This window comes from Halichoerus grypus, chromosome 7 (assembly GCF_964656455.1).
Source record: "Halichoerus grypus chromosome 7, mHalGry1.hap1.1, whole genome shotgun sequence".
Lineage (NCBI taxonomy): Eukaryota > Metazoa > Chordata > Mammalia > Carnivora > Phocidae > Halichoerus > Halichoerus grypus.
In genome coordinates this window covers 51,204,689-51,227,449 of record NC_135718.1, presented here as the reverse complement: position 1 = coordinate 51,227,449, position 22,761 = coordinate 51,204,689, and the positions used below count along the sequence as shown (strand labels likewise).

At 36.9% G+C, this 22,761-nt stretch overlaps 1 protein-coding gene across 4 annotated transcripts in view; it reads left to right on the top strand.

Moving 5' to 3' along the window:
- ADK (adenosine kinase) overlaps positions 1 to 22,761 on the top strand; it is a 507,004-nt gene that overhangs the window by 464,135 nt on the left and 20,108 nt on the right. For 3 of the 4 annotated variants that reach the window (XM_036073061.2, XM_036073057.2, XM_036073059.2), the window contains one exon: positions 8,722 to 8,808. The exons of the other annotated variant lie outside the window; for it this stretch is intronic. In XM_036073061.2, the coding sequence (XP_035928954.1) occupies positions 8,722 to 8,808 (87 nt within the window). The remainder of the gene's footprint in view (positions 1 to 8,721; positions 8,809 to 22,761) is intronic. 4 annotated transcript variants of the gene reach the window in all.

The window sequence follows — 22,761 nt, the reverse complement described above, 5'->3', positions numbered from 1 at the left end:
CTCCACTTAATTAAACTCACATTGTTTCTTTCCTTCTTTGAACTCCTGTTGCAGTTATAATAAAAATTATGTTGTATGATACTTTACTAGATTTCTCTTTCTGTCTAGATTATAAATTATTTCAGAAGACAGATGATGTCTTAATATTTCTCCTGTATCTCCCCCAAAGGATCTAGCAGAGTATAAGGAGCTCATGGCAAGTGCTCAACAAATATTTGTTACCTGGTTGAAGAAAATAAGCTCCTAAGAACACCTTATAAAATTATGTATCAATATATACCGATAGGTATTACATTTACACATACAAACACATAAATGAGAGGGTGAAAAACATAGCCTCTGCATTCTCTATAACCTCTACAGAGAAATCCTAAGCAGCAAAATCTTCATGTTGTGATACACAGAAATGGCCAAGAGTATTAAACCATATCTAAGAATTAAAAAAAAAATTGTATAGGGCTTTTTATTTGAAAGGGTGCTTTCATAATGTTAATACTTAATCCATATAAGAATCACAGAAAATAGCTAGAACCAATATTCTTATTTTCCTTTTTTTTTTTTTAAGATTATTTATTTGAGAGAGAGCACGCATGTGTGCAAGTGCGGGGCGGGGCAGAGGTAGAGAGAGAATCTCAAGGAGACTCCCGGCTGAGCACAGAGCCCAACACAGGGCTCAATCTCATGACCCTGAGATCATGACCTGAGCCGAAATCAAGAGTCCCACGCTTAACCAACTAAGCCACCCAGGTACTCCTCTCATCTTCTAAGTGTAATAAAACTGAGGGTAAGTTACATAGTGACTTTTGCAAGGTCTTAGAAAGTAGCATTGACTCTACTCCCAACCCCCACCATTCTGTCCATTCTGTATAAGGCTGCCAGATAATCTTTTTATTTTTAATTTTTTAAAGATTTTATTTACTTATTTGACACAGAGAGACACACAGAGAGAGGGAACACAAGCAGGGGGAGTAGGAGAGGGAGAAGCAGGCTTCCCGCTGAGCAGGGAGCCGGATGCGGTGCTCGATCCCAGGACCCTGGGATCATGACCTGAGCCGAAGGCAGACGCTTAACGACTGAGCCATCCAGGCACCCAGATAATCTTTTTAAATCAAAGATGGGATCATGTCAGTCCCCTGTTTAAAACCTTACAATGGGGGTGCCTGGGTGGTACAGACAGTTAAGTGTCAACTCTTGGTTTCAGTTCAGGTCGTGATCTCAGGATCATGATCTCAGGGTCCTGAGATCAAGCCCCCACATCAGGCTCTGCACTCAGCACGGAGTCTGCTTGAGACTTTCTCACCCTTTCCCTCTGCCCCTTCCTCCCTACCCCATCGTGCTTCCACATATGTGCTCCTTCTCTCAAAATAAATAAATCTTTGAAAAAAATTAAAACCTTCCAATGGTTTCCTGTTTTACATAGAATGAAATTCTACCAGCGCCCCCCCACACACATACACACATACTTGATCTCCCCACACTCACTACACTGTAGTTACAGTGGCCTTCTTACCCTTAAACAGGCTTAGTTCACCAAGCTTGTTGCTAGCCCAGAGCCTCTGCTCTTGTATATTCTGCCCCTGGATCTTCCCATGGCTGGCTCCTTCTTGCTATTTAAGTCTCAATTTAAACATCACCTCCTCAACAAAGAAGTAGCACCCATCTAAATTAATTCGCCTCCCTAGTCATACTTCATCACATCATCCTGTTTTATTTTCTTTGTGGCATTTATTATTATCTCAAATTATCTTGTTCATTTTTGTTGTTGTTGTTACTTGTATACTGTCTATCCTCACTAGAATGTAGGTCTCATGAGAGCAGGGTTTTTGTCTGTCCTATTCACATCTGTATTCTCAGTCTCTGAGTGCCTGACACATGATAAGCTCTTAATAAGCATTTGTTGAATAAAGTAGCTGAACCAAAACCAGACTAAAACCATGGGTCTTTTGAGTCCTAATCCAGTGTTCCTCCAACCATTCCATTTATCCTGCCTTTCATGAAAGCACTGACACCTTTGGAGCTACAGTAAGAATTGATGTTCAGAATAATGACATTAACATGTGCTGTAGGATTTTCTATTATCAAAGAAATTTTCTTTCAGTTCAATAAACTAAACTAATTAAAGCAGGGATGTCATGGTATATTATTATATTAATACATTTAGAAAGATTTCTAACTAAAAAGACTTTTTGCTTTTTCTTTAGTTAACCAGAAAATTAAATTAACCCAGAGCTCTTCATTCCCCAAAAGTCCTTGTTAATTAGGATTGTTCTATAAATCTCTATTATTAGTAGAATTTGTCATCTGTTTCATTACCCTGTTTATTAGGGCAGTCTGAGCAGGGTGTCTTTGCTCATATCCTGGTATGTGTATCCTAATGAAAAGAAAAGCATTTCCTGGATTCTCACTTTTTTCCTATTCTTTGACACAGGCATATTTCATGCTTTTTGTATAACAGTTTGGTTTTCTTATGTCAGTTCCCTATAAAAAGTAGGAATTAAATTATTGACTTGGCTTTTAAGTAAAATAATTAAACTTAGGGTCTATTTAAAATAAAAGCATTAGTGCCTTGCAACATTGTGTGTAATAACAGAAGACTGAAAACAACCTAAAAGTCCATCAATAAAGGACTGCTTAAATAAATTATAGTATATCCATACAGTGGACTATTATGCAGCGATAAAAATGCAAACGTTCTCTGCTTACCAACATAGAAAGATTTCCGAGTGAAAAAACAAGTTCCAGAGCAGCCTGCATAAATGGATACTTTTTTGTTTAAGAATAAAAAGGGAGGGGTGCCTGGGTAGCTCAATCTGTTAAGCCTCTGACTCTGGTTTGACTCTTCTTGGTTTTGGCTCTGGTCATGATCTTGCAGTTGTGGGATCGAGCCCCACATCCAGCTCTACGCTCAACACAGAGTCTGCTTCAGATTCTCTCTCCCTCTCCCTCTTGCTCACTCACTCTTTCTCTCTCTCTAATAAATAAATAATATCTTTAAAAAAAAAGAATAAAAAAGAAAAAAATAAGAATGTGTTTTCTTGTATATGCATAGAGAAATTCTGGAAGGATATACAGAAAAGCAGTAACAGTGATAATCAGATTGGAAAGCAGTAGGATTAGAAACTGGATGAATAGGAGATAAGAAGTGAGAAAGAACTTTTTTATAGGCTACCTTTTAATATATTTGTATTTTTTAACTATATGTGTGCATTACCTATTAAAAACGTTAAATTAAAAACAAGCAAATACAACTAAAAGCAATTTGTGATTCTGGACTGGATCCTGTAGTTAATGGGAAAAAACTGTAAAAGACACTAGGACAATTAACAAAATTGGAATATGGAATATAGATTAGATAAAATAAAAATGTTAAGTTTTTAAATTTATCAACTATATCATGGTTACCTAAAAGAATATCTATTTCTTAGAAATACACACTGTATTATTAAGAAGTAAAGGGAATGATATAAGCAACTTACACTCAAATGGCTTAAAAGAATTAATAATAATTAATATGTACATATATATGGAAGGATTGATAAAAAATTGTGGCAAAATGTTAAAAACTGGTAAATCTGGATAAATGTTATATAGGAGTTCTCTGTATTTTTCATCAAACTTTCCTGTTAGTTTAAAATTATGTCCAAATAGGGGCGCCTGGGTGGCTCGGTCGTTAAGCGTCTGCCTTCGGCTCAGGTCATGATCCCAGGGTCCTGGGATTGAGCCCCGCATCGGGCTCCCTGCTCAGTGGGAAGCCTGCTTCTCCCTCTCCCTCTCCCCCTGCTTGTGTTCCCTCTTTCACTGTGTCTCTCTCTGTCCAATAAATAAATAAAATCTTTTAAAAATTAAAAAATAAATAAATAAAATTATGCCCAAATAAAAGGTTAAAAAAAAATAAACCAAGCAAACAAAAGCATTTATACTCTGGAAATTACCTCATTATAAGGAATGGCCAAGGTAGAGGCGCCTCTTTTAAGAATCTCAAGAGTTCCAGTTTTTACCTAGTCCTACTTTTCACTTGGTGGTGAAGATTTTGCCATCACTTTTCTATCTTTTCCAAGCCTAGTGATGCTCAGTCAGAAGCTGTGGCAGAGTGACTGCAGTCTACCTTGAGGTTGAAAATACCTCGTCCTGCTCTTTATCTTCAACCGTTATATCTTTCCTACAATTTAGAGGTGATGTCAAAAAAAGCAGTGATGAAACATGGCATTTTAAAATATCTTGAACAAAATTTTCTAAGGATATTAATTATCATGGGGTTATAGGTATACAGTGCTAAAACATATAGTTAATTTAGTAGCGGTAAAGCTACAGAAGCATTTAATCTAGTTGTTTGGCATTGAGTGACTGAATTTTTTATCATTTTTTCAGTTAGATATTGTATGAACTTACTATTTCTACCATAATTGACTTAGCATTATAGGCGTGTGAAGATGTTTTGATTCTAGACAGACTGCCCTTCTAAGTTAGGTAGTGAAGCTTATATCAAAGTGAAGAGTAAATTATTTGCTTATATAAACTGGCCAGAGAATGTCTGATTTTTATTATTTTGTATTTTAAGTAAGCTAAATTTCATTGTTCTTGATGAAGGTGCCTTGCGGATCTTATCTAATAAATGATACCAAGCAAACCTGGTATCAACTGAATTGTTCTTTTTTCTTTCCTGTCTACTCAAGGAAGCTCATGATTTTGTGGTTTTACAGAAATCTGGAAAATAGGAATAATAATTATTACCAATCCTTTTCCTTCTCACTTTACAAAAGTTTGGAAAGATTTGAGAAACAGTGGCTCTTAAGACTTACTTTTTTTTTTTTAAGGTATAAAAAATCATATAGGTTTCCTGGCTGGCTGAGTTGATGCAGCATGCAACTCTTGCTCTCTGGGTTATGAGTTCAAGCCCCATGTTGAGTGTAGAGATTACTTAAAAATAAAATCTTTAGGGTGCCTGGGTGGCTCAGTTGGTTAAGCAACTGCCTTCGGCTCAGGTCATGATCCTGGAGTCCCGGGATCGAGTCCCGCATCGGACTCCCTGCTCAGCGGGGAGTCTCCTTCTCCCTCTGATCCTCCCCCTCTCATGCTCTCTGTCTTCCATTCTCTCTCTCAGATAAACAAATAAAAAATCTTTAAAAAATAAAAAATAAAAAAAAATAAAATCTTTAACAACAAAAAAGATCATTAGCTGTAAAAAAAATCACTAATTCTTTTTATTAGTAATTCCATATAGTATTAGAAATATTCTCCCATGTATTATACACTTTACTTTTTAAAAACTTTTTATCTGAGTATAGTTGACACAGTGTTACATAGTTTCAGGTGTACAACAGAGTGATTCCACAGCTCTGTATTATGCTATGCTCACCACAAATGTAGCTGCCATCTGTCACCATACAACGCTATTCCAGTACCATGGACTGTATTCACAATAGCCAAGATATGAAAGCAACCCAAGTGTCCAATGATAGATGAATGGATAAGGAACACATGGAATATGATGAAGCCATAAAAAGAATGAGATCTTGCCATTTGCAACAACATAGATGGACCTAGAGGGTATTGTGCTAAGTGAGATAAGTCAGAGAAAGAAAGAGAAGTATCATATGATTTCAGTTATATGTGAAATCTAAAAACAAAACAAATGAATAAAAAAACAAAAAGCAGAATCAGAATTACAAATACAGAGGACAAACTGATGGTTGCCAGAGGGGAGGGAGATGGGGGAATTAGCAAAGTGGGTGAAAGGGAATAGGACATACAGGCTTCTAGTTATGGAATGAATTAATCACAGGAATAAAAGGCTCTAACTTGTCTTAAGCTCTTATTTAGAAGCATTTGATCAGAACTGACAGTGTCATTTTTCTACAACTAATACAGAAAGCTATTTTAGCTACTTCTTCCCATAGCTACTCCAGCCCCATTTTACACCTAAGAAAACTAGGTCCACATGAGTCCTGTGAGTGTCCTGGGCCTCACAGGCTGAATAATGTTCATGCCTATAAGTGTATCTTAAGATTTAGTGAGGTATTTCATATGTTCATTCAATACATTGTCTAGAAGGCTGTGGAATAGGTCATGCTGGTGAAGTTAGTTGTGTGGGGTATTTTTTTTAAGATTTACTTATTTATTTGAAAGAGAGAGTGGGGGGGGCAGAGGGAAAGAATCTCAAGCAGACTCCATGCTGAGTGCAGAGACCGAGGACATGGGGCTGGATCTCACAACCCTGAGATCATGACCTGAGCGAAAATCAAGTCAGATGCTTGACCGACTGAGCCACCCAGGTGCCCCATGTGTTGGGGGTTTTTAAATAGCTCTCTAAATTAACTTAGATCATTTCATTTCAAAAAATCAGAATGTTCCAAACATAATTGAACTTAAATATTACTGAACATTGTTTAATCCTTCAATAATTTAGAACACATTTCAGGATCTTGCAAATTTTCAGGGTCATTATTTTGAAGGGAGCTCTCATAATATAACTCTAGATACAGAAGATAATAGAGACTGGACTATATAACAATTTATGACAGCTCTTTTGCAGTCTTGATATTCTTATATATTTATTTGCATTAGTGAGTAGAAAAGGTTAAAAATAATTCTTTGTATTACAAGAAATTGAACTTCTATGTCACCTAAGGATAAAACATCTCAAGGATATACACATATATCCAGAAAACTGCATTCATTTAGAATTTTCAGTAGTTTATTTTATTTATTTATTTATTTTTTTAATTTATTTATTTGACAGAGAAAGATACAGCGAGAGGAACACAGGCAGGGGGAGCGGGAGAGGGAGAGCAGGCTTCCCGCAGAGCAAGGAGCCCGATGCGGGGCTCGATCCCAGGACCCTGGGACCATGACCTGAGCCGAAGGCAGACGCTTAACGACTGAGCCACCCAGGCGCCCTAGAATTTTCAGTAGTTTAAACCAAGAAGTCATGATTCTCAAGAGCAAAGTTCCAAGTAATCTCTTCCATTTTGAATTAGGTTCTATTCATAAATAAAGATATACCCAACCAAAAATCCATGACTTTTTCTAACAAAGAACTCAAGGAATTATATCTAATTATGGCTTACTTACCATTTATATGTAATTATTTTTCAAATCTATAATCCAGTAATTAATTCTTATATTAACACTTACATTACCTAAAGTGTTTTATAGTCATATTTTATTATTACAAAATGTAACCCTATTATAAATGGTAATAGCATCATTAACCTAGCTCCTTTTACTTATTTAGTGGCTGTTTGTTCTGACTTTATAGTTGTTAATTCTCTTTATAGTATGACTTGTACTTGGAAGTAATAAAATCAGATTTCTTTATAAATATTTATGGTATAGTCCTTTTTCCTAAATCAGACTGTAGCCCTTTCCTAATTATTTCTAGTAAAGTCTGCTTGCTTTTTTTTTTTTTTTCCGCAGTGTGTACTGCATACTCCCTAGAAAATTTAATCCTGGATATTTATGCCTTAACTTCCAATTAATCAAAATCCTGCTAACTACCATGTAGGTCCTGGTGTTAAAAAGTGTGGAAAGTTAGTTACTTAAAGAGTTTAAATAGATGCTTCTGATATGGAGTCTTTTAGCATCTACAGTCATATGGTCAAAAGGGATCACTAAGTGAAGAATCCTTTTCTTGAATATCAATCTTTCCAGTAGGATTTTTTTTTCATTATCGTATCTGTGCTTATCTCTTGTTGAAAGTATCCACTAGTACCGGGTAACAGAAGACAGACAGAATATGCTTTTTGAGATTCTTGGGTTCTTTATTAAGACCCTAAGGTGCTCAGTATCTCCTTTTCTGTCTCTCTTGATCTTAGGTGAGACTGAAGTTTACAAGTTTTTGGCCACATCTGTCCCCATAAGGGATGCAAATTTGTGATTTCAGAAGTTCCAGCCACCAATAAAAAGCACTGTCCAATCTTTTGCAGATGTCCTCTGGGCCAAATTTCATCACAAATAACTCCATTCCACTGGCATGTGCCAAGTTTAAAGTACTGTATTAGGTTACTTTATAGTCAAAACAATCAAGCCCTAGTCCAGACTGCTATAAGACAAGAATCCATTGCACTGTCCCTTTTGTTCTACCTAGCTTTCCCTTTTGTTAGTTGACAGTTTAAAGGAAATAGCGACTCCTTTGTTAAAAGTAACCAGATTCGGTTATTTGTAATAAGCCAAGTAAAATCAGTAATTCTTAACATTGGCATGAAGAATTATAACAGAATAGTAGTTATGTTTTTATCATACCATTGTGATTTTCTGTAGAGAAACACCCAAGATTCTTTATTTATATATTTTAAATTTACAGCTCTTTAACTGTATCCAAGATTTCACTGCCAAGAATGCAGTCAGGCTTGAAGCTTTATTAGAGATCCATGATCCAGTCCTTACAAATCTTCCTTTCACTCGTAGTTTCTGTTCACGTATTTATACTGTCCAAAAAGGTACTGCTGTGGTTTACAGTCATTCCCAAAATATGTGATCTACCTAGGTATAACTCTAACAAAACACATACAGTATCTGTATGCTGAAAATTACTCAAAAAAAAGCATTGTGTACAGATGACTTTGCCTTGGTTCCCAAGTACTCATGTGGAGAATATGGAACTCATGTTGTCTCTCTCTTTGAATGATGAATGGTGCAGGAGCTTCAGACTTTACTAGGTGAGTTTCTGTATTGAGTGTTACAAAGAGAAGTCAGTCTGCCTTTCTTTGGCTCTACTTGCAGAAAGTGAAGTCACTGCTTTTGCTGTCTTGGATCAAAACCAGAAAGAAATTGTTGATACCAATGGAGCTGGAGATGCATTTGTTGGAGGTACAGATTCATTTATTTCATACTTATAATTTAAACATTTCCTTTAACCCTTGCCTCTACTACATAGCCAAGATTTATGAATTTAATGATTTCTTCTTTTAAATAATTAACTCCTAATGTTCTTTCCATATGCTACTATCACTGTGAGTATTATGAGGGTATTTTACTATTGGAAAAATACTTATTTTGGGCTCAAAGATAATTTGCTATTGTGCTGTACCCCAGTCATTTTCACAAGATTAATTGTGTCTGCGAGAATATTGCATAAACAAGCTGTATCAAGTACAGTATATAGTATATTCTTAGGCCTTCAGGCTTAAATGTTAACATATTATGTTCTTCAAAACAAGTTGTGGTGAATATTAACTAAGGATGATGTCTGTGGATTATATCATTTGATTAAAACATCTGTTTCTAAGACAATAGTTAAATGTTCATAAATGTACTTTAGGAAGGGTTAAATTTTTGTCTGGTTCAGGCTTAGTAAGAACTGGCACAATTTATAAGGACTAAGTCATTTTTGGAATGAGTACTCAAAAATAAGATGAAGACAATTGGAAGATTCTTAGCTTGATGAATTAGATTGATCTAAAATCTGGTTCAAAAGTTCTTTTGATATGTCTAAACCCCTTCTAGTTAAGTGTAATTAAGCTAGACGGTGGTCTCTAGAAAGCTTTAGATTCCTGAATGATAATCCAGAAAAGTCCCTCTTGATCTCTCTTTATTTCTTATAACATCAAGCTGAACAAGGAACAAAGGCAAATAGAATTGACCCTTGTCCTCCTTTCTTGGGAAGATAATTTGCATCATGGGAAATTTAAATTATGTGATGGTTTTAACATAGTATTGTTTCAAATATAGATATTCTTTTGTTTTAATGCTCTTTTTCACCAAGATAAATTTTTCGTATTTTCTTCTTTGAAATTTCATGCCTACTTTTCAATGAGCTGTTAACCAGTAGACTCGTAGCATGCCCCATGCCTTATTCTTTGGAAAGAGTACATACCACAGATAGCATTCTACTCTACTGTCATGCTTGTATCTTTTGTGTCTTTGCTCTGAAAGGCTTCCTCATTGATTAGCGTGTTTTCCAGCTATTTTTCCTATGCCGTATTTCCTCAGAGCTATAAAGTCATGTAGGCTAAAAATCTCTTATCCAGAATTGGGCTAAATTCTATAATACATTAAGGAAACACTATGGATTTCTTATGTAAAATTGGTTAAACCAGGAATCTTAGTACATAACCTGTAAACTTATCCCTTGTGTGTGCATTATTTAAGTACTTTAAATATTTAAAACAGTAAGTATTCTATTTTTTTTTTAATATTTAGTAGGGCACATTGTGAGGCCATCATAAATATGATGGTGACCTAATTAGTCACTACCTTGGGTCCTGGGCCACCTAGCCCTGCAAAAACAGACTCCTTGATGAACACCTAACTACCTATAATGTTTCCAGTACTAGGTAAGAACATACGGACTTTCTGAGGGAGAGAGAAGTCATTCTTAGGGTACTGAAGTAGGAACAGCTAGGTACCCATTTGTGTTGTGGTAAGGATAATAAATGAACTACCTCACCAAAGCACCTGGGCTCTCTGTTACAGGATTATCAGCCTCTTTTTTATCTCACTCTATCTACCTATGTATTTATTGTTGGGGTACAGTGAAGTAAGTAGTAAGGGAAGAGTATGGAACAGAGAGCCACAAACTTTTTTTTGTAAAGGGTCAGATAGTGAATATTTTAAGTTTGCAAGTCCTATACAAGCTGCGTTGCATATTATTCTTGTTTTGTTTGTGTGCTTGCTTGCTTTTTGTTTTTGTTTTGTTTTTTTATAATATTCTAAAAATATAAAAACCTTTTGTAGCTCTCCACTTATACAGAAACAGGCCACAGGCTGGATTTGGCCCTCAGGCTCTAATTTGTCAACCCCTTGTGTAATATGTTGGCAGCTTCCTCACTTTATTCACTTTCATCATACCCTGGATCCAAACACTGGGTTTCACTACATGCTGTTGAAATCACTATAGAGAAAGTAGAAGGCAGGCTGACACTAGGCAGGACTTTACTGGTAGCCATTTTTCTCACTTTAACCCTACTCTGAGTAGGATAATCAGATCCTGAAAGACTGAGTCATGCAATGACATGAACACTCTAATGTCATTTTAGCATTGAAATACTTATGTTGGCATGTTTAGCACATTCTGTGTAAGTCAAACTGTACAGTATAGCAATAGATAGCATTTATATAGCACTTACTAGCCAGTAAGCACCGTAAGCATTTTACATATATTAACTCATTTAATGTTCATAAAAGCTCACTGAAGCAGGGCTTTTTTTTTTTTTTTTTTTAGATTTATTTATTTATTTGGGAGAGAGAGTGAGCACACGTGCACGAGCAGGGGAAGGGCCAAAAGGAGAGGGAGAGAAGCAGACTCCACTGAGCCCGAGCCCAAAGCAGGGCTCAATCTCATGACCCTGAGATCACAACCTGAGTCGAAATCAAGAGTTGGACTCAACCTACTGAGCCACCCAGGAGACCCTGCAGTAGGTTATTAATAACTCCATTTTCCTGATGAGGAAACTGAGACACAGAGGGGTTAGGTAACTTGCACAAATTCTCATAGCTAGAGAGTACAAGAGCCAAGATTCGATCCAGGCAGTCTGGTTCCAGACTCAGTGCTCTTAGTGCACTATATTGCTTTTCTAAACCTTTAGGGAAATCTCATCATTAGGACTGAGAGCCACAGACCAGCCTTACTAACAAAAGCTGGATTTTGCCAAAGAGAATCTTTCTTTTATCTGAATAGATGATTTCATGTATTGAACAGGAGCTTTTGTTATCTGATAGGATTCTGAGGACTCTAGGGTAAGATTGTTGCAGAAAAAAAAGAGAAAGTGAAAGGAAAGATAATCGAAGGACTGTAGTCCCTGGTGAGTTGGAACCAGGAGCTTTTTGCTAAGCAGTAGAATTGATTGCGCTACAGAGATACGGAAAGACAGATCATAAACTTGCTGGGTCAGCATGGAATCTAAATACAAGGAGTTACAGGAATCAACCATTTAATAGTACCAGGCTAATGCATTCCATCTGACAATAGAGATGGTCTTATCAGTAGGAAATACTAAAAAATCCATTGGTTAAAAACCCCAACTTCCATCTCTACACTAGGGAAAGCCTTTCTACTAGGATTGGAAATACTTCAGCTATTGAAACATACTTCTCTACCTTGAACATGAATGGAGGGGCAATGGCAACTTTTGCATTTACTATGTAGTTTCTTTTTCTTTGCTCTATTTTATTGCCTTATTAACATATCTCCTCTCTGATTGACACATTCTATCTTTAGATAGATAATATATTCCTCCTATTACCTTTAAGTTTTGCTGGCTTAAGAGTATTTCTGTCTTTTGTGACTTTGCATAACTGTATTCCAGTCCCAATTTCAAGCTCTTGGATAAAGCATCACTTCATCTACCATGTGCTACTTACATATCCCAGTACCAGAGTGCCATGTGTTCTTATTAGCCACATAAGAGATATACAACTAGAGTACATCATAGATTTTCATGTATAATTTTAAAATGAGTATCCCACATGTACATAAATTAAATTCATAGTTCCATCTCAGGGGTTCAGTAACAGTGACAATTCCCTCTAGCCTCTACAAGCATGCCTCCTGTTCTATTTGGAGAGCTTAAGCACTCTGTAACATTTGCCCTTTATTTGTCCGTAACCAGGCCTGATGGAACTACCCTTTTCACATGCTCCCTCAAAAGCCCAAGTGGTACGATTGTACCCTTGGAAATGGAGACAATTCTATAATCTCTAAGTGTGATTTCCTAATTTCCCAGGTCAGGAGAAAATTTCTTCCTGTTGTCCTGCTGTGCTTTGTCACAGCAGGTCTGCCTTTTCATTTGGAACCCTCTTTGTCACTGCCATAGTAACAAATGGAAACATTGAGAACATTTTGTGACAGGCACTGTCATTGTTCCTGGTGAAATCTCTTCCCCTGTGTCTTCCCAGTAAATGAAACTGAGAAGAAAAATCATAACAAATAACATGAAAGAGGACCTAATCAATATGTTCCCAGTGGGCTGTCGATACCAGCCTGTGTTAATCTAATATGATTTAGTTGTATGTTTTATGGCAGCTGTAGGAATATGGACTAGACCTATAAATCATCTTTAGACTAAAAGTGGGTACGCCTTTGACAGATTATACCCAAGCACATATATATAGCTCTCAGATAAAAGACTGAAGACCTCACCCAAGGACCAACATTCTTAGGATTAAAAAAGCTTCGTTAAATGTGGTTAAGAGCCATATGTAGCTTAGAGCAGTTTCTTTTGAATGACAGTAAAGTAAGTGTGCTACCTCTAATACTTTTTAAGTTTCTCATGACAGGTTTAGTAGGGAAAATATATTACCCTAAAAGATAATACCTACAGCATACACATGACTATTAAAGCCACTTAGCAATCCCAATGTAAATAATTATCCTAGTTCCCATCTAATAAAAAGAAGCATTAATTTTACTTTCTAATTCATTTTCAAAAAATTTTTTGGTTAAGAAAAAAAGATTTAAGTTTCTAAAACAAGGATGCTATTTCCTTCTCATGTAGCACGTGGCTGTACTTTGGAGAGTCGTGGAGATTCTCTAAATTATCTTTGTATTTTCTAGTCTCACCTTGTTTGTTTGTTCCCAAACATGTGTAGCTTACTCTCCCATTCTTCTTTTTTTTTTTAATTTTAAAGATTTTATTTATTTATTTGACAGAGAGAGAACAAGCAGGGGGAGTGGCAGGCAGAGGCAGAGGGAGAAGCAGGCTCCCCAAAGAGCAGGGGGAGCCTGATGCGGCCTCGATCCCAGGACCCTGGGATCATGACCTGAGCTGAAGGCAGTCGCTTAACCAACTGAGCCACCCAGGTGCCCCTCTCCCATTCTTCTTAATTGCTGCTAAATTGTGCTCTGCAAAGAAGTGGTGCAGAATTCTTGTGTTTTTTTTTTCTGCACCACCTCTTTTCTTAGCTGTCCAACTCAGAAAACTAGAAAATAACTTAAATATGTTATTTCTCACACTAATTCACTCAAAAATCAGAACTTTCGTAGGACCTTTGTATGCAGAGGATTTATTTGATGGGGACCAAGATGAGAACTGCATACTCTTACCCACCCCACACCCACACCCACACCCAAGGAAACAATACCTTTCCCTGTCTGTTAACAATAATACCGGTCCCTGTCTTAAGTAGGACATCTTTGGTATTTTATTTCTTAAGCAGCAATTTTCCTTAAAACCATCAAATGAGGTATGAAATTGACTTCATCATTAGGAATATGAAATTCATCACAGATAGCAGCTCATTCATGGAAGTGGAGGGGAGATTCACACCTTGCACACTCATAGAACACTTCATGACATGCTATTCTAGTGTTAACATCCAGACATTTAGAAAAGCTGATATGGGACCAGGAACAAACTTCAAGAACATTGCCTAAGATTATTTAAGCCTTTGTTGGTTAAAAGAGGTAAAGATGCTTCTCAAGCCATGACAAAAAAGAGAAATAACTTTAGTTCACATGGAATACTAGATGATTTTAAGTTGTAAAGTCTGGAATCTCTCACAAGCATGAATGTTTCCTCAAAGATCTAGTATCCTGGATGGCCTTCACCTCGAAGCAATTATAAATAGATAATGGAATTCAAAGGACTTTGTCTTCTGGAAGTTTGGATACGACAAAGATAGTCTGAGCCATGAAAACTATCTGACCCTGAAGCTCAAATATGAACCTAAGTTTCCTATATTTGAAGATTACTAAGAAATGTTTATTCCAAGAAAACGATATTGATGTTTATAAGATTGTATTTAGTGGCAGAGGACCAGAGGAAATGTCTTAAGCAAAGTTAATTTTCTTAGAACTGTGACATGGCAAAATATATGTGTATCAGCTTCCTGCCTTAGAATATTTGTGAGTCAAATGGAACCCACTTAAATTCATTAGTGGCCCCAGCTGCTATTACATGGATTTGGTCAGTTTTACCCACCCTTATCTGTCTGATTCATATAACATGTATTAGTTGTATAATTAATAAACTACCCCCAAAACTTTTTGACCTAAAACAACAACCATTTACTTAGCTCCACAAATCTGTTGATCAGCAACTGGGCCTACGCTCAGCTGGATAGTTCCTCTAGTCTCAGAGGTACAAGAGATTAAGTATGCCCAAAATCACAGTGAAAACCTGGATTCAAACTCAGTTTGACCCCAGAGTTCTTACCCCTAATTATTTTGTTATACTCTGCTCTATTAGTGTATCATCTTATCTTCCCCTCCAAGGGAGGAGAAATAACCAAAATGGTTTTCTAAACACTAGTCCATAGACTGATGCCTATCTATGATATGACCTAACAGATTTTATCAGCCAATACCAAGATGAAAAAAGGTAGGAGCAATATAGTAGGTTTTCATGAAGCTAAATGTATTCAGTTTTAAATCTTATCTCATTTATGTTTGAATTTGGTACAATGTACCTTTTATTGACTTTGTAATTAATAAAATCAAAATAAATAAAATCAGGTTCATAGTGCTGATACATAGCCTGGCCAACCCAGGGACCTAACAGAAGTTTTATTCATGGTAAATAAGTCATTAGAAACAACTTGCCAAACTTCTTATATGAAAATTTGTATAAAACATAACCTCTGATGTTGTAAAGCTATTTACCATCAGTAGGTCTGAATAAAACAAAAATTAGCTACACAATTACTAAATTTACAACTATTCTCACTTCAGATATATGAATTCCCAAATCTATGGTATGAACACAGGCTCTTAATTTATTTTTCATTTAATTATCCAGTTAACATTGACATTTTATAGAGATGAGATACGTTTGTTTTATTTCTAGTCTATGAAATAAATGGCAGATTAAAAACCAGTTTATTTCATCAAATGCTCTTAAAATTTTAGAACCACCCTGCTTTGAGAACTTGTCATTTGATCAAATAACAATTTTTCAGTTGAGTTAAATAATAACAATATTAGTTATCTTGCTTATGAATTAGGACATATATAAGCTCACATAAATAAGCTTGTTATCATCTCCTTATTCTAGCAGGTATGACCTTGTCCTGATGAGTCTTTTTGCTTTTAACTATATACTTAATATGTTAGTGCTGAAAGGGAATACTTTTTTTAAAGATTTTATTTATTTATTTGTCAGAGAGAGAGAGCACAAGCAGGGGGAGCAGCAGACAGAGGGAGAAGCAGACTCCCCGCTGAGCAAGGAGGCAGATGCAAGGCTCAGTCCCAGGACCCCGGGTCATGACCTGAGCTAAAGGCAGACACTTAACTGACTGAGCCATTCCCTGAGAGGGAATATTTTTAAAAATCACATTTTCTGGTTTTCAGGTTTTTAAACTGTTTTCAGTCGTGAAACTATGTTCATATGAGGTCTTATCGGAATCAGAATGAAATGAGATTAAACAAATCCTCATTTGGCCTTACCTACATTTTATTTGGTGGCTCATAAAATAACTACCTGGAATAAGTCAATGTTGGGTATGAAAACCATGATCTGTTCAGAAGTCCCCATTTGATGGATGAGGAAAGTGAGTTCCAAAGAAAAGGAGTTAATTGCAAATATGCAATATTAGGAGCCAGATCTCCTGACTTGTTAATTCATGGTCCAGTAATTATACATGTTAATAACCCAAATGAAAGTTGTCTGTTGAGCAGTCTGTTATATAGGCCTCTTGGAAATATATAAGTCAAGAGTCAATATCCCAAATGGATAGAAGCCTTTGATGTACTTTTTCTTGGCATGTGGGTATCCAAGATGTTTGACTTCAACTTATAAACAGAAGCATATGCCACACTTTTGTTTTGGGAACCACATCAAGAGATCACACATTAGGTTGAAAATTCAAATTCTAACCTGATCTTGTACATTTTTGTTTCATGAGGAGGAATGATCTTTAAAGCAGTATTTTGAAAGGGGTTGGGGCAGAAGGGCAACTTACCTATATGAGTAAAACATACTGTTTTGTGGTCCTCTTCAGGGTCTTTCCTGAATTGGGGGCATTTAAAAGTTTTTGGGTTTGGAGTTTTTTTTTAATTTGCATGCAGTATCCCGTGCCATTTTAACAGAATCTAACAGGTTTCCATTTTCAGTCACCAGAAAAAGGAAATAAGTTATCCTCATAGTTATAGCACTGGCCACTTGCCTATATGTTTTACCGTGCTGCTCAGTTGCTCACTCTGTATGGGAGGATGTGTGGTGCTGAGCTATTGCAAAGGAGCCTTTGCTCTGAATTGACTTCCTGTCCGTGTCAGTCCCTGCACCGTCTGACACCACTTAGGCTTTGGTTTTCATTATGCAAATACCTACTAAGTCAGACCTTACCCTAGCAGGCAAAGTAGCTTTTTAAGTTATTTCAGAATGTAATGTTTGTTGACTTTCTTTTCCCAGAAAAATCTGTGTTTTCTAGCATATGGGTCATAACTTGTTACTTGAGTTCATGACTAGTTGGTAGTCAACATGAAGTCAAAGCATAACAAAACAAAATTTTACTAACTAGGCCACATAGAAAATGAAAGAAAAAAACTTTACATGCAGAGCACTTTTCCGCTGGGGCAACCATTGCTTTGTCACATCTGGGTAGTCTAAGCTAGCCAAATTGAAGTGGGAATTTCCTGCCAGATGTTAGTCCTTTGAGCAACCTGTGAACATTGAAAAGAGGGTATGAGAGCTCTTGTTTGGTAGGGCTATCGCCACTGTAGAAACTTGCTCCTAATAGGTAGCAGACATTTTTATGTACTACTAGTCAGGAGGTTGTGTGGCCTGTCTAAAGCTAGCACTGTTTGGTCTTGTTAAATACATAAATATGGGAGTTCTAATTTGGAAAGTACAACATCAGGTCTCAAAGATATTATAGCAAGAGAATACTACACGGCAAGGACCTCCCAAACATAGATGACAAAAGTTTTGTTTAATTAATAAAAAGAAGGTAAGACTGAGCCACCAGGTACTCCAGATAACTTGAATAAGGTCATTTTACAGAGTCACCGATGACCAAAATAAACCTCTAAATATGAAGGAAAATAAAGTAGCTGAAATGGCAGGGAAAATACCAAATATTTACATCAGCCTCCTGTTCCAGATGCACATGGGAATTAGGAAGCAAAAATTTCATTCAGAAGAGTTGTGCACAAAAAGTAGAAATGCTTTTATCCAACTGAAACAAGAAATGTTTTTAAGGGGGAAAAAAAAAGACTTTCCACATGATCTCACTGTTTTTGTCATCCTCTGTAAAGGAAAATATTGACATTTACCAGACTGTTTGCTCCAGCTTTCTGATCTCCTGCAGTTTATTTTTATAACAACCTTATCGATGGGCCTCTTACCCAGCTCTCTAGGTTTAACTGAGTTGAGTCGATTTGTTACCACAGCTTCAAGTAGCTGTTACAGAACAAGCAAGACATCCTAATAAAGCTGTAAATGTGTTTACTCAAACAGAGTATTGATTTAACTTGGAGAGGGAGAAACCGGTGCTTAGCACAGTGTCAGGGTGGATGAATTTCACTGCAGCTTTTCATTGTCATCTGTCATGGTTGTGAAACACTAAGTAAAGCCATCAGAGGATAATTAGAAGTACCAGAAATTTAGCCCCTAAAATCAGTTAACCGCTTGAGAGTTTTGTAGCTTAATTAGCTTTTATTAAAAATTTCCTCTAGTAATAATAGTCAAGCACTTTTAATGTTGCTTTCAGGTAGAGCAAGATTTCAAGGTTGTGACTTGTTAAATATATGAATTTAATGGGTAAAGGTTTTCCAGACTTTTTCTCAGTCTAGTAATTAGACTAACACCAGAACACAATGTAAAGGGACACTGATCTATACTCATACCAACAGAAGAAGTAAGTGATTTTTCTGAAACATCAATTTTAAAGAAGTAGTAAAGCAATTACAAAATATTTAAAACACATGTTGTAGAAAAACTATCCTGTTAACATCTTTATTAAACTTAAATGTTTTTGTAGCACAACATGACCTAGACACATAAAACTGTCAATGCCACCCTTGTTCCTAAATACCATTCTTCATTAAAGAAGAATCTAAAATATTTTAGCTGCTCTAAGTTAGTCATCATCTTAAAGATAAAAGTTGATGCACATCTGTGTAAAAGGAAAGGTCAGACTGAGGGGTTGCTTACTTTCTATAGAAACTGAACTAGCTATTAAATTTGATGAAAGGTATTCATATAAACACTCTACCTGCCCTCTTGCAAATGGCTAGAAAAACATCATAGTCTGAAAAAAATCACTCACCTGGGATGATGAACACAAAATTGAAAACTTATAAGTTTGACCATTAGATTTAAAATTAGTCTTCCTCTCATAGCTGTAATCATTTATTCACTGCACTATAGTAAACTTCCCATTCCCTCTGGTACTACTGCCCCAATCTGCCTAAATGACTAATAAAAATAATGATAATCTGAGAGATGACCTCTTCTAAAGCCTAGATGCAACAGACTCTGTCAAAAAGGGCAGTGAAAGATGTTGGGGGGGTGCGGTTCTTCTTTTTTTTTTTTTTTTAAGATTTTATTTATTTGTGTAAGAGAGGGAGAGAGCACAAGCAGGGGGAATGGCAGGTAGAGGGAGAAGCAGGATCCCCACTGAGCAAGGAGCCTGACATGTGGCTCAATCCCAGGACCCTGGGATCATGACCTGAGCTGAAGGCAGACGCTTATCCGACTGAGCCACCCAGGCGTCCCAGAGAGCTGCAGTTCTTTGCCTTTGAAATGCTATGTAGTTATAAGCCAAATTCTACCCTGAGTTAATTAAGTCTTTAAGCCATGAAATAGTAGATTATAAAGTTTTGTTACATCATGGAACACCACCAGAGCTCTTTCTTTTAATTTTTCAGAAGATAGAGGAGGAAATTGGTTTTCCACAGTTGTATTTATTTCTTTATTTAAGTAAGCTCTAGGCTCAACATGGGGCTTGAACTCATGACCCCAAGATCAAGAGTTGCATGCTCTACCAACTCAGCCAGCCAGGTGTCCCTTTATATCTTTATTCTATATTAAAGTATTCAAAAGCAGAGGGAAAAGAAAGGATATGGATTTATGATTATAACATTTCATCCTTTTTTTTTTTTTTAAAGGTTTTATTTATTTGACAGAGAGAGACACAGCGAGAGAGGGAACACAAGCAGAGGGGGTGGGAGAGGGGGAAGCAGGCTTCCCGCCGAGCAGGGATCCCGATGCGGGGCTCGATCCCAGGACCCTGGGATCATGACCTGAGCCAAAGGCAGATGCCCAACGACTGAGCCACCCAGGCGCCCCACATCTCATCCTATTTTTTACATGTACATTTCAGAATCCCCACAATACAGCAATATATTTTGTTCTATTCAATCTTGTTACCTCACAACTATGTGAGGGAGCTTTTTGGCATGGAAGGGAGGACGAGATACAGTAGGCAGCCATACTTCAGTTTTAAGGGACTGTTTCATCTGACTCTTTTGAACAAAAGGAACAGAAACTCATTTCATTTAGCTCAGGATACGGAATTTTTTTAAGGAAGAGCACAAGCATTAAGGAAGACATTGTAACAATAATTAAGACGGTGGGTCACAAGATACAGGTTTGAGTCCTGGTACTGCCATTAACTAGTTGTAGGACTGTGGACAAGTTAACATTTCCTAAGCCTTAGTTTCCTCATCTATAAAAATGACGATAAGGAGCACCTACCTCATTTGGGTTATCATGAAAGTTAAATAATGTGTGTAAAGCATCATATGGCCTCATTAAGTGCTATCTGTAATAAAAGGAATCTCAAACAAGAGCCAAAACTGGACAGGTTTTCATTGAGAGTGGAGCCAGATGGTAATTATAGATTCAAATCAGTTCTAGAGACCTGAACAGCAGATATTCCTGGATCTTCACTCCAGTGCTTACACAGTAATGTTATTCAGCTGCCATTGCATGTGGGCTTCCTCCTACCTCATAATCAGCTTTCTGGTCTTTCTTTGCTTTCCATTAGCTCAGTTTTGGTGCCATTCATAAGTAGGACACTGGCAGGACCATAAGTTGTTTGCTCTTGGGTCATATGCCCTCTCCTTGGTTCAGTTAGTAGTAAGGATTGATTCACCTGCACAAAATCTATCAACCAACCCCCTCAGCAATGCTAGAGAGGAGGTGATTTTTCTTAAAAGGGTAATGGATAGGGCGCCTGGGTGGCTCAGTTGGTTAAGCGACTGCCTTCAGCTCAGGTCATGATTCTGGAGTCCCGGGATCGAGTCCCGCATCGGGCTCCTTGCTCGGCGGGGAGTCTGCTTCTCCCTCTGACCCTCCCCCCTCTCATGCTCTCTCTCTCTCATTCTCTCTCTCAAATAAATAACTAAAATCTTTAAAAAAAAAAAAAAAGGTAATGGATAGATGGATGGGTTCTATCAATGTGTATGTTTGTATGCCTATCTACACCCTTTTTCTCATAATTATGGTCCTAAAAGTGTTCCCTACAGTACAATCCATCTATCACACAATACATGGAACATGAAATACCCTGAATCTCAAGCTGGAAACCTAGGATTCAGTTTTTTTATTAAGTTTTTATTTTAATTGCAGTATAGTTAACATATAGTTTTATATTAGTTTCAGGTGTACAATATAGTGATTCAACAATCCATACATCACCCAGTGCTCATCACAAGTGCCCTCCTTAATCCTTATCATCTATTTTACCCACCACCCCACCCAACTCCCCTCTGGTAACCATCAGTTTGTTCTCTATAATTAAGAGTCTGTTTCTTGGTTTGTGTCTCTCTCTCTCTATTTTCTTCCCTTTGCTCATTTGTTTTGTTTCTTAAATTCCACATGTGAGTGATCATATGGTATTTGTCTTTCTCTATTTTGTTTAGCATTATACTCTGTAGCTCTATCCACGTCATTGCAAATGGCAAGATTTCATTCTTTTTTATGCCTGAATAATATTCCATTGTGTGCGTATATACATACCACATCTTTATTCATCTATGGATGGACACTTGGGCTGCTTCCATATTTGGCTATTGTAAATAATGCTGCTATAAACATCAGAGTGCATGTAACCCTTTGAATTCGTGTTTTTGTATGTTTGGGGTAAATACCCAGTGGTACAATTGCTGGGTTGTAGGGTATCTCTATTTTCAACTTTTTGAGGAACCTCCATACTGTTTTCCAAAGTGGCTGCACCAGCTTGCATTCCCACCAACAGTGTACAAGTGATGCATTCCTTTCCATCTGTCCATACCTTCAGTGAGTTCTTTGAGACAATTTTTAGAATGTATCTCATATCATCTTACCTCAAATCCATCCACTTTTCTCCCATCACTTTAGGCCATGCCTGCCATACTTTCATTCTTTCTTACTCTCCATTCCATTTTCTACACAGTAGCCAAAATAACGCTTTTAGGAAGAAATTGAATTACTTCACTTCCTTGCTTCAGTGGCTTCTAGTTGAACTTAGACTAAAACTCTAAACTCCTGTAGTGGCCTGAAAGGATCTATATGATCTGTTATCCATGAATCTGTATTTCATGCTGCTCTCAGCTTTGCTTACGTGCTCTGGTTATATTGGTCTTCTTCTTTTAGGCCTTATACACTTTGCACGTGGAGCTCCCTTAGTCTAGAATTGTCTTCCCCTACTCTTTACATGGCTATCTCTTTCTCATTCTCAGTTTCAACTTAAAAGTCACCTCTTCTCTAATTATCCTATGTAATGTGGGTCCCTTTGCTCTTGTTCTCTACTGCTACACACAGTTATTTTCCTTAATAGCACTTAACACTCTCTAGAATTATCTTATTATTTATTATCTTAGTTATCTTAATTACTAACTTATTACTTGGGATTTTTTTTTTATCTCCCTCATTAAAATATAAGCTTTAAGAGAACAGGGAC